The following is a 10,492-nucleotide window of genomic DNA, read 5'->3' on the forward strand; positions in this document are numbered from 1 at the left end:
ATCCTGTACTGATCCTGAGTTACATCCTGTATTATACTGCAGAGCTGTACTCACTATTCTGCTGGTGGAGTCACGGTGTATATACATTACATTACTTATCCTGTACTGATCCTGAGTTACATCCTGTATTATACTCCAGAGCTGTACTCACTATTCTGCTGGTGGAGTCACTGTGTACATACATTACATATCCTGTACTGATCCGGAGTTACATCCTGTATTATACTCCAGAGCTGAACTCACTGTTCTGCTGGTGGAGTCACTGTGTACATACATTACATTACTTATCCTGTACTGATCCTGAGTTACATCCTGTATTATACTCCGGAGCTGCACTCACTATTCTGCTGGTGGAGTCACTGTGTACATACATTACATTACTTATCCTGAGTTACATCCTGTATTATACTCCAGAGCTGCACTCACTATTCTGCTGGTGGAGTCACTGTGTACACACATTACATTACTTATCCTGTACTGATCCTGAGTTACATCCTGTATTATACTCCAGAGCTGTACTCACTGTTCAACATTTGAAACCTACAGCAAGTAGAATTCCAGAGGACTGTGTGACTTCAGACACTGGATTATCAACCGCTGGATTAAGAGCCAGACTGGATGTGAAAAGAAACAAGACGCGGTTTGGGTTCCCGCAATTTACAGCTTCGCAAAGGATTAGTGAACGCATGGACTTCCCTCGGTGCTCCGCCTGCTAAAGACAATCCGGCCTTATTAAATGACCGACATACCTAATAGGCTGAGCCTGACCTCTAGTGGTCACTCTGTATATCACATGTAATTGCCTATCATGGCCAGTTGTAAAGATTAAGGATCTCTGTGTAGAAGGATGTTCTCTATTACCCATGATACCGAGCAACACAACGTAAGGGTCACATGCATTTCAGACCCTCCGGTCCTTAGTTATAGGCTGTACACGTGTCAGACGCTCCTGTCCTTATAGACTACAAGCATTTTAGTCCTTCCTCATCGGATAAACGCATGTTGGACCCTCCTTGTACACAGGGATAGGCTCAATGTGTTCCACAACTCGCTTTGTCTTAAGACTATATGCATTTTTACACAAAAGTTACATATATTTGGGACTCTCCGGTCCCTAGTTATAATCTATGCGAAAAAGCTCTCTTTTAAAAGGAAGAAAACTGTCCCTCTATTGCCACCTAGAGGTGCCTATCCTGTATATCAATGCCCCTGATTTGGCTATTGCTAGTCATGTTTCAAGGATCGGACATCGACTTACAGGGGAGTCACCTAAAGGTGGCGCTAGAGACAGTTTTCCCCTTTTGGAGGCCAGCTAGAGAGCTCATTTGCATATTTTTCCCAGGGAGCACTGCCCTGAAGACCTGGATCTCCACAAGGAGAGTCAATACCTTCCAGGACCTAGTCATACGCTATGATTTTCAGAACCTCCAGTTCTTCTTCTTAGACTACACTTCTCTCCACACCCCGAATCGTATTTATTCATAGGCTACATGAGTTTTAACCATCTAGGTCTAGTTACAAACATTTTGGACCCTTTCCAGACCTTCCGATCCCACGTCACAGCCCTGTCCGTAAAATGTGTACAGCTGGCGATCTAGAATCAGAGGGACCAAAACGCGTGAGCCGCTTTTACATAGTTATTACCGGAGCCGTTAAGGTGGATTCCGGTGCCGCGCCTCACTTTTTGGCAGCACCCGCCTACATCAGTCCTGAGAAAGCAGCGAAGACGACCTTATAAAGCAAAGATTTATTCACATCGGAGAACAAGGCGTTCCTCGGTAAAACACGATGGCGTCAGATCAGTAGACCTCCCGACCAGCAGCTTCGTAGGCTGGCGCTGGATCAGAAGTATTGCACTTAGGACAGGAAACCGTGGCGGTCAATGTGGACCTTATGGTCCATGTAGTTCATCCTCCGCTCCTGGAAAGGTTTCTTCCGGTTCTCCTCCCTCCAGAAGACAACGTCCTACAATATCCGGACGCAAATAAATAACGAGTTTGGGATGGCGGACCGGAAGCGACCGTACTCAGAAGTAACGAGTGGACTCCTTATGTGCCGTTCCGGCTAGCGATCAGTTTTTCAAAACCACTCACAGGTAATATGAAGGGTTAACTAGTCCGATATAAAAGTCCTACTTACAGGCTCACAGATAGAAGACTATTCCAGGGGCTTCTTCGGGACATGGACCTGGAGGACGTAGCACCATCGGAACGTTGGACTCTTCGCAGAGTTGAGCGGAGGGTAAAAAATTTGGCCTCCAGAAGAAGACGGAGTCCACGAAAGAAAGTGGAATCCACGGCTAGGAGTGGAGATGATCGGCCACCACCACCCTCTCTGGACCATCTTCAGGTTGGGTTCTCGTACCGATCCCCGGCAGATGACTAGGAGGTCTGGCATTGCATCGGGTGACGGTAAGACTCCTCGTCGCGGTCTTCCTCGTAAGCTTCTCTTCGGACTCCATGTTTGTGGTCTTCACGAGGGTCGTAGCCGGACAAGGCGACCTCCTCGGTGTCTTCCGGTAGGGTTGGCTGTGGTCGGGGTGGGAACAATTCTTGTAGCTGCTTCAGGTTGTCCAGAGGAAGCCAGCCCGGATCCGGGAACTTTACCTGGAACAGAGCGACAACCATAGTGGATACCAGTGCGCGGCGCCTGCCAAAAGTCGCCTATTACCGATATCCGGGTGACGTCCCAAAACGGCAAATAAGCATTAATTACACTGCGCGTTTCTTTTCCTCACCATTTTTACAATTCAGCTTGCCGTCAAGGAATAGAACCACGTGGCACATCCACAAACACATACTTCTCACAGCAGAGGGTTTGCTACAATCATATCCTAGGCCGATACATTGTATCAAACGACCAGGAGAGGGGCGGTTGTCTTGACCAGATACAATTGTGACAAACAGTCAGCTGTGAAGCCTACATTTTTTTTTTTAAAGCAAATATTTTTTCTTCCATTCACTGACAGCAAGCAGAAATGTTTTAAATGGTGAGGAAACTAAACGTCAAGTATATTAGAAAGATGCGAATTTTATTAGTGTCAAATTGGAAAAAAGACTTGTTGTACCACTGAGTGGGTACGAGTAAAGGGCGCCCCCTTAAAGGAGCCTCACAGCGAAGGGGACCGCCGCAAGAATACCTGGAACTGAACGATGAGATTCCCTTTCTCTAACGGATCTCGGTGGACGGGCATGCCTTCTTTTGGAATACACTTGAGAACGCCGGGCCGGATGACTTTACCTACATGACAAAGAACAAAGACGTTATTTAAAGGGACAGAACACCTGCACTCTGCCTTATCTACATAGGCAATCTATTGCTATCTGTTATCAGCAGCTCTACCCCCAATCCTATGTCCTATATACTGTACCCGGCCGAGACATGACGAGGATCGTCCTTCCATCAAGCGTCTGGACCTTCTGTCTACAGGAACACAGGGCATCTGCCAGCCCGACCTCCATGTTCATCATCAGATCATTGCCCTTCCTCCGGAAAACCAGATGTTCCTTCTGCTCCAGGACGATGATGATATCTCCGGGGTGAAGACCTGGAGACTGATCGCCCTCTCCATGAAAGATCATCTTATGTCTGTTCTTCATTCCTGAAGAGAACCGCACAAACTTAACATTTACCTTAAATGGGGTACTGTCCCTTTAAGAAGAAAAAAAACCCCTCTCCAATCCTATAGAGCAGTAATCAAACCTGCAGCCATTGTGAAACTACAACTCTCAACATGGAAGGGTCAAAATTGGTGACTTGCATAAGTATACAGAGGTGCATTTTTATGTTATTTTTTTGCATGTGTTTCCATTCACTGACAGCAAGCAGACTGCCATCAGATCTAAAGCGGGTGATCCTCATGCACCTCGGAGGGAGCACTCACCTTTGTCTATGTGCAGGGTTAAGATCTTCTTCTCCCTGATCACCTTCCGGCCATTACAGACACGGCATCGATCTCGCGACCTGATTGACTCGCCCTGCCCGTGGCACTCTGAACACGTGGTCTGCAGGGAGTGCATCATTCCTGGCATATGCCCCAGGATATGTCTTTCCATGCCAGTCCCACGACACTTCGGGCACTGAACCCCTGTCCCATGCCGGGCCCCGGAGCCTGCCGAGCAGAATGGCATTTAAATTGTTAATATACAAATATCCAGAATTATCCATCTTACCAAGTAATAATTGGGGGCACTCTCTACACCAGGGGGCACTCTCTACACCAGGGTGGAGTTGGGGCATCTATAAAAAGTGGTTACATTTTTTTTGTAGATACCTTGAAGAACCAGCAGGTGGCAGCATTGCACTAATGTCAGCCTTATATGTGCTAATAGGGGGTAAAGCGGCCACACAGGGGGCAAATAATCCCTCACCCCCTCCCCATCTGAACAGCGCTGCAATTTTTTCTATTTCACGTATCTGACTATGGGGGCACTGGTACTTAAAGGGCCATACACCGCAAGATATCTGCCAAAAGGATTTTTCCCACAACAGTTATTCCTCAGTGTGGGGGGGGGGGGGCGATTTTACTAAGAGCTGAAAGGTGTTTCAGCCCCCTTCCCGTATAGGTTGAAGATATAGGATATAGATTGGTGGAGGAGGGGGAAAAAAAATACACCTGACGCCGCTTATCTCTGTCACCAAACACCTAGTGCTGCTTATCTCGGTCTCCAATATCAAACAAGGTCGATATAAAGCACCTCAAACTAGGTTGAAGATATATATCGGCTTTGTTTGATAGAGACCGAGATAAGCGGCGGCATGTATCAGTGTCAGAGATAAGCGGCATCGGGTAAACGTCTCGCTCTCCTCCATATATATATCTTCAACCTAGCTTGAGGTGCTTTATATCGGCCTTATTTGATATTGGAGACAGCGATAAGCAGCGTCAGGTGTTTTTTATTTCTCCCTCCTACATCAGTAATTATAACATATATATCTTCAATATAGTTTGGAGTGCTTTATAGGTTATAATTACTGATGTAGGAGGGAGAGAAAAACATCTGGCGCCGCTTATCTCTGTCTCCAATATCAAATAAGGCCGATATAAAGCCCCTCAAACTAGGTTGAAGATGCACGTTGTATTTTTTCTTCTTCTCAATCAATAGAACTATCTGACACCGCTTATCTCTGTCGCCAATACACCTGTTGCCGCTTATCTCTGTCTCAAAACATCAAACAAGGCCAATATAAACATCCCCTCAGAAATGAGATCAGTGGTCTGCAGCTTCTGACACTACAACTCTCAGTCTCCGGCCGTCAGTAAGTCGTAGCCGCACAGCAGGAGCCACAAGCTGAAGACCACCAGTCTAGATCTTCAGGGGCTTGAGTCGTTTTGACCAGAATCGGCGGCGGCCATATTGGGGTGTGGAGACCCCCCCGCTGCGCGCCCACCTTGACACTTGGGGCAGATGATGTTCTTCTGGAGGGAGAGTTTCCGCGTTGCCCCGTTGTACAGATCCTCCAGGGAGACCTGAAGACTGTGGGTGACCGTCCTGCCTGCGAACAGAAGAGAGAAGCCGGGTGAGGCAGCTGCCAGATCTCTGCTTGCAGTCAGTGAATGGAAACATTAAGGGTTTGTCTGAAAGGGCAACCGCGCTGCAGGACACATACGGAGGACTTATCTGATTACCTCTCCGGTCACCTCGGGATCGACTTCTGGAGCCGCTGCCAAAGAAGACGCTGAATATGTCCATGGACGAGCCATGATGCCCGCTCCCTTCCCCCGAGCAGTCTCTCAGCGCCACCTCTCCCCCGCGGTCGTACAGGTCTCTCTTGCAGGAATCTGACAGAACCTCATAGGCTTTAGAGATCTGTTTAAACTGCAAAGAGAATAAAAGAGACCGCCTCTAAATTCTCTGTTTTCTATCTAATCCTCCATTCACAGCCAAAGCTGCACCGAAAAATTCTGCTGTTATCAGTTGGTACCAGAACCACTGCGCCGAGAGGCATACAACTAAAAACTTAGCAGAGAGCCTATAATGCGTGGTATTCTGCTGCATTGCATTACAAGAGATGTAGTTATTGCTAGTGTACAGTGCCTGGTGTAGCCGCTACATCTCCCACAATGCATTACAGCAGAGCAGTAGTAGAGACACTGAACAAGAAGGAAACGAAGGTCATGCAGCCTGGGCGTTGAGAATTGTGAACGCAGCTTTGGATGTGACTGGAGTACAACACAACCAGAGCTGCATTCACAATTCTTGGTCCTTTTTAGGTTGAATGACTTTACACCTTCTTCCTCCTCCTGTTTCAGCATCACTAAAGTACAAGCCCTGCCGTATTGCATTGAGGGAGATGTAGCGATTACGCCAGGCACTGTACTAAAAAGATAAATAAAATAAAAATGGCATCTCCTAAAACGCAATGCAGCAGGATCTCACCGAAGCGGTCAGGGGTAGTACTGTTAGCGCAATGTTATCAGACTTGGTATTCAGCAAAATTTTGAGTGCAGCTTTGGATGTGACTAGAGCAAAAAGTTTATAAAAAGTCGCCTTTTTCTGCTGCATGGTGACCAAGATAGCTCTTATAAGAAGGAGAGATGTCACCCAGCTTGCTCAGACTCCTGAAAGGTAAAACCGTCCTAGTTATACCCCCTTTAGCTCCCATTTCACTAGGAAAGTTGAGGGACAACCCTAATAAAGCTTTAACTGTGACCATACTGGATGCCACCCGGCTTTCCGAAATCCTTCATCAGGCCTGATCCCATAGAGGAGGAGGAGGAGCTAGCCGTCATAATCCCACCCACCAGAGATCAGCGTGAACCTCTGGAAGTGAGAAGCGGCGCCAGGACGTTTCACCCACCTTTTCACCGGCATTGGGGTTCTTGTCCGGGTGATACTTCAGCGCCAGCCGCCTGAACGCCCGCTTTATGTCATCGCAAGAAGCGGCTATAGGGACCCCCAGAGTGTCGTAGTACGCCGTCTCCATCACCATGTTCTGCGGAAACACAAACCCAAGCGTCCTTAGTGCATCGCTGCATTGCATTGTGGGAGATGGAGTTTTCATCCTTATATCAGACTACAGAACACACTACAACCCCCACGATGCACTGCAGCGAGCATATGGAAGGTATTCCGGACAATCGGATTCTGGATTAAAGGAATTACCAAATAGTTCTCCCACTACTCCGCACAGCAGTGAGGACGGGCGCAGGATTACACATTAACTGACCGGTAAACACTGCGGGATAATTATCCGCCGGCACAAGGACGCCGCGCTCGTCAGACGTGTACGCGAAAACACGCCCACACAGAACATCACCTGACACCCCGACGCCATTACTTCTCATACAGCCCCGGTAAAATGTGTTTTTCAAATAATTTAAAGGGACAGTACACTAAAAATCCAATCGAGCAGCGGAGGCGATTATCAGGTGAAACATTAGAACGCTCTGGGGTCGTTACTGGTGAACTGCTACCTAGCTCCCCCTGGTGGTCTAACAGATTATGACATGCCCCCACCTATTTGGGGGTGGATGAAAAGTAGCGCATCACATATGCCCCTCCCCTCTGATAAAAATCGCTTTTAAAGGGACACAAGGATATTGTAAGCTATTGTTTCCTGTTATCAGCCAATTCAGACTGAGGAGTGACAGGAAGTGCTCCCCTTATAATGCTCCAACACTATTATAAACGGCTGACTTGGTGTACTGTCCCTTTAAGTAATCATGGCGTCTCCGTTCCCTTGTGAAGGGGTCATCTCCAATGTCTTGTTCTTTGCTCCGCAGGCCCGGAGGATGATGGGAGATTTCTTGATGATCACAACGTGCCGGGGCCCCCAGTCAAGAGCCGAAATCATAATTTAAAGGGGCAGCGCAATATTATAGCGCGATCATCGTATAATGAACCGTTCTACAACTTTCTAACATACTTTGTGTTTCAATTCTGCACCATTTTCAAGACATCTGCTTGCTGTCAGTGAACGGCCACATCCTGGGAGAAGCTGAAAAACCCGTAGAAATCCAATACATCTCACAGCTGTGGGTTTGTTACAATCGTATCCAGGTCTAAACCCTCCAAAACGGGGCTCCAGACTGATACATTGTAGCAAACTACCAGCTGGAGAATGAACTCAGGTCTCCAACTGCAGGACTGGAACTCCCAGCAGGCTGTCAAACTGGACGACGAGAGGTTTTGTAATAGCTGAAGAACGCCAGGTTGGCGACCGCTGGTGTAGACTGATCCATTGTAACAAACTCTCAGCTGTGTAAATTATCAGGTCCGTACGGGGTTTTAGCTTGTGAACAAGATCGATACCATTCACTGACAGCAAACAGAGATCTTGAAAAATGGAAAAACATGTACAACTAATTCAGAAAGCCGCAGAACTTTCCTTCATAGAAACACTGGTAATGCAGCAGGAGAACCGGCAGTCCTATGTAATGCAGTAGATGAACCGGCAGTCCTATGTAATGCAGTAGATGAACCGGCAGTCCTATGTAAGAGCACAAACTCAGCTCTGCTACATCTGTAGAGCCACATAAGAGTCTCTGGTGATCTACAATATAAAACCGCAGAGATCTGAAGAAAACAGGAAACACATCATCTGCACTGCAACAATGTAACGACTCCTCTGCTGCATTACACAAGAATAGTAACCAAAGAGCACAGATAAATAAGGTATTATTAACCCCTTAACCTGCATCCCTTGCCGTATAGATTCTATACAACCACATGACTATTATAGAGTAAGCGTCTTAGGTGAGCCCAAGAGCTAGCACTCTATCAAGCCTCTATAGTGAGCCGGCCATATATGAGGAGGGGTCAGCACATGAGACATTATAGAACATCTTATATAATATGTTTGGGGGGCGCTTTCTTACCTGTAACCCGACCCCAAGCCCAATCCAGCTGCAACGTCACACCAAAACACCCGACTCCTGTACCTTTAATTCCTCTCCGAACTCTCTGGAAGCACGACCACGCCCCTTCACCGACGAAACCACGCCTGCTAGTCGTTCCCAAGCCTCTCAATTGAGGCCGAAGTCACGCCTACTCTCCTTATAGGTACTAAACCACACCCTTTAACAGCCAAGCCGCGCCCACCAGGGTGTCAGAAAGGTTTCCTAGCCACCCCCCTTCGATGATAGTTTTCCCAGCCGGTCGGAAAGCTCTGGAAGCCGTTCCACGCCCCCTAGCCTTGATTAAGCCACGCCTGTGTCTTCTAAGCAACCAATGACAGAAGACATAGCTGCAGCCACGCCTATGTCCTGCTGCGTTATTGAAGTATCGTCGGCGTTCTAATCTCCCGCCTTTCCTTTCGAAGCCTCTGGAAGCAGACAGTTACTGTAACCACGCCCACTCAGCGGTAACCCCGCCTTCTCCCTTACGGTGAGCAGTAGTCCTAGCCACGCCCACCCTGCTCTCCATCTGTTAAAGCTTGATAGCGGGTCATTCTTAGGCAGTGGGACAAATGACGCTGTAAATTATCCGTATGACCCAGAATCTCCTCAGAAGCCGCTGGGGGGGTTGGTGGGATTAGGCGCAGTACGAAGGCGTCGATTTGACAGACACTTTACCTTTGCTTAAAATTTCTCATATATAATTTACCTATACAAAATGTAAATACTGTAAAATTCCGATAATCCGGAGGTAGCTGGGGTGTGTATATGCCGGATTATTGGATATTCTGAACTATCGGATTCCTATACATCATATATGTATTTATGATATAAAGATTGCGTCTCGAAGACGGCACTGGCAGTTCTATCTGCTTCTGGGAAAGCTGGGTGACAACCAATATGGCTTCCGAACCGCAGTATTTCTGAATATCAGCGATGTATAAGGAGTGGAGAATCCCGGTGGGGGGGGGGGGGGGGGATCTTCTCGCTCTTGTAACTGCACGCTGACATAAGAATGTCCCCCCCCAGGGTTTCCCGCGGTGGTATCCTCCATTCACTGATGAGACCGCCTTGCAGTACGGTCTCCGGATCAGTTTACCAGGGGGGGGAGGGGAGGACGCATGGGTGGGATTCATGTAGTTGTACTCTGAGAGTGCTGACCCCGTGTAAGCGATGGTGGTATAGTGGTGAGCATAGCTGCCTTCCAAGCAGTTGACCCGGGTTCGATTCCCGGCCATCGCAGCGACTTTTTTTTCTTCCCCAACCCTTATTTTTGACTTTTAGGAAATAATCTCTCAACGAAATCTAGTTGATAGATTAAAAAGGGTTAAAGTCGTGGACGAAAGAGGCCCCCAAGTACAGATATCCGATGAAATAATCATCATTTCAGTGTCAAGCCGTCCGTTCCACGTGGTGAAAGGGTTAAGGAGTGGCCATCGTAGGGCATGGGGAGGTTACGCGCAGTCGATTCAGGATACCCGCTAAGTGGTGGGAACCCATTTTCGTTTTGGGTCATAGGGTTCACCCTTCTCAGCGTACGGCGGTGACACGGGTAAATAAAGCAGCAATGGCCAGATGTCGGACGTAAAGAGTAGAAGGCACCACGATGGAGGAGAAGGTTCTAGCCGAAAACTACCAAGGATGAAAATTGAG

The 10,492-nt window shown here is 47.7% G+C and overlaps 1 protein-coding gene and 1 non-coding gene across 2 annotated transcripts; one reads left to right on the top strand and one right to left on the bottom strand.

The window, feature by feature from the left end:
* Positions 1-2,021: 2,021 nt before the first annotated feature.
* On the bottom strand, positions 2,022-9,102 carry LOC142664945 (dnaJ homolog subfamily A member 1-like). Its single transcript, XM_075844405.1, has 8 exons — positions 8,822-9,102; positions 6,802-6,936; positions 5,630-5,819; positions 5,392-5,496; positions 3,884-4,111; positions 3,371-3,601; positions 3,140-3,240; positions 2,022-2,606 (listed from the first exon to the last, which is right to left on the bottom strand). The coding sequence occupies exons 2-8, from the start codon at positions 6,931-6,933 to the stop codon at positions 2,382-2,384; spliced, it is 1,212 nt and encodes a 403-aa protein (XP_075700520.1). The 5' UTR covers positions 6,934-6,936; positions 8,822-9,102; the 3' UTR covers positions 2,022-2,381.
* Positions 9,103-10,009: 907 nt separating this feature from the next.
* Positions 10,010-10,081, top strand: TRNAG-UCC (transfer RNA glycine (anticodon UCC)). The gene has a single exon. It is a non-coding gene; the product is annotated as a tRNA-Gly (tRNA).
* Positions 10,082-10,492: the final 411 nt, after the last annotated feature.

This window comes from Rhinoderma darwinii, chromosome 12 (assembly GCF_050947455.1).
Source record: "Rhinoderma darwinii isolate aRhiDar2 chromosome 12, aRhiDar2.hap1, whole genome shotgun sequence".
In the NCBI taxonomy this organism is placed as follows: domain Eukaryota; kingdom Metazoa; phylum Chordata; class Amphibia; order Anura; family Rhinodermatidae; genus Rhinoderma; species Rhinoderma darwinii.

What these genes read in the sequence shown, in the direction of transcription:
- LOC142664945 (XM_075844405.1), bottom strand. Translation starts at nt 6,933, where the DNA reads ATGGTGATGGAGACGGCGTACTACGACACTCTGGGGGTCCCTATAGCC. An exon ending in CATCTGCCCCAAGTGTCAAG is followed by an intron (nt 4,112 to 5,391) that starts GTGGGCGCGCAG and finishes TCTGCTCGGCAG; the next exon opens with GCTCCGGGGCCCGGCATGGG. An exon ending in AACCCTGCACATAGACAAAG is followed by an intron (nt 3,602 to 3,883) that starts GTGAGTGCTCCC and finishes GGTTCTCTTCAG; the next exon opens with GAATGAAGAACAGACATAAG.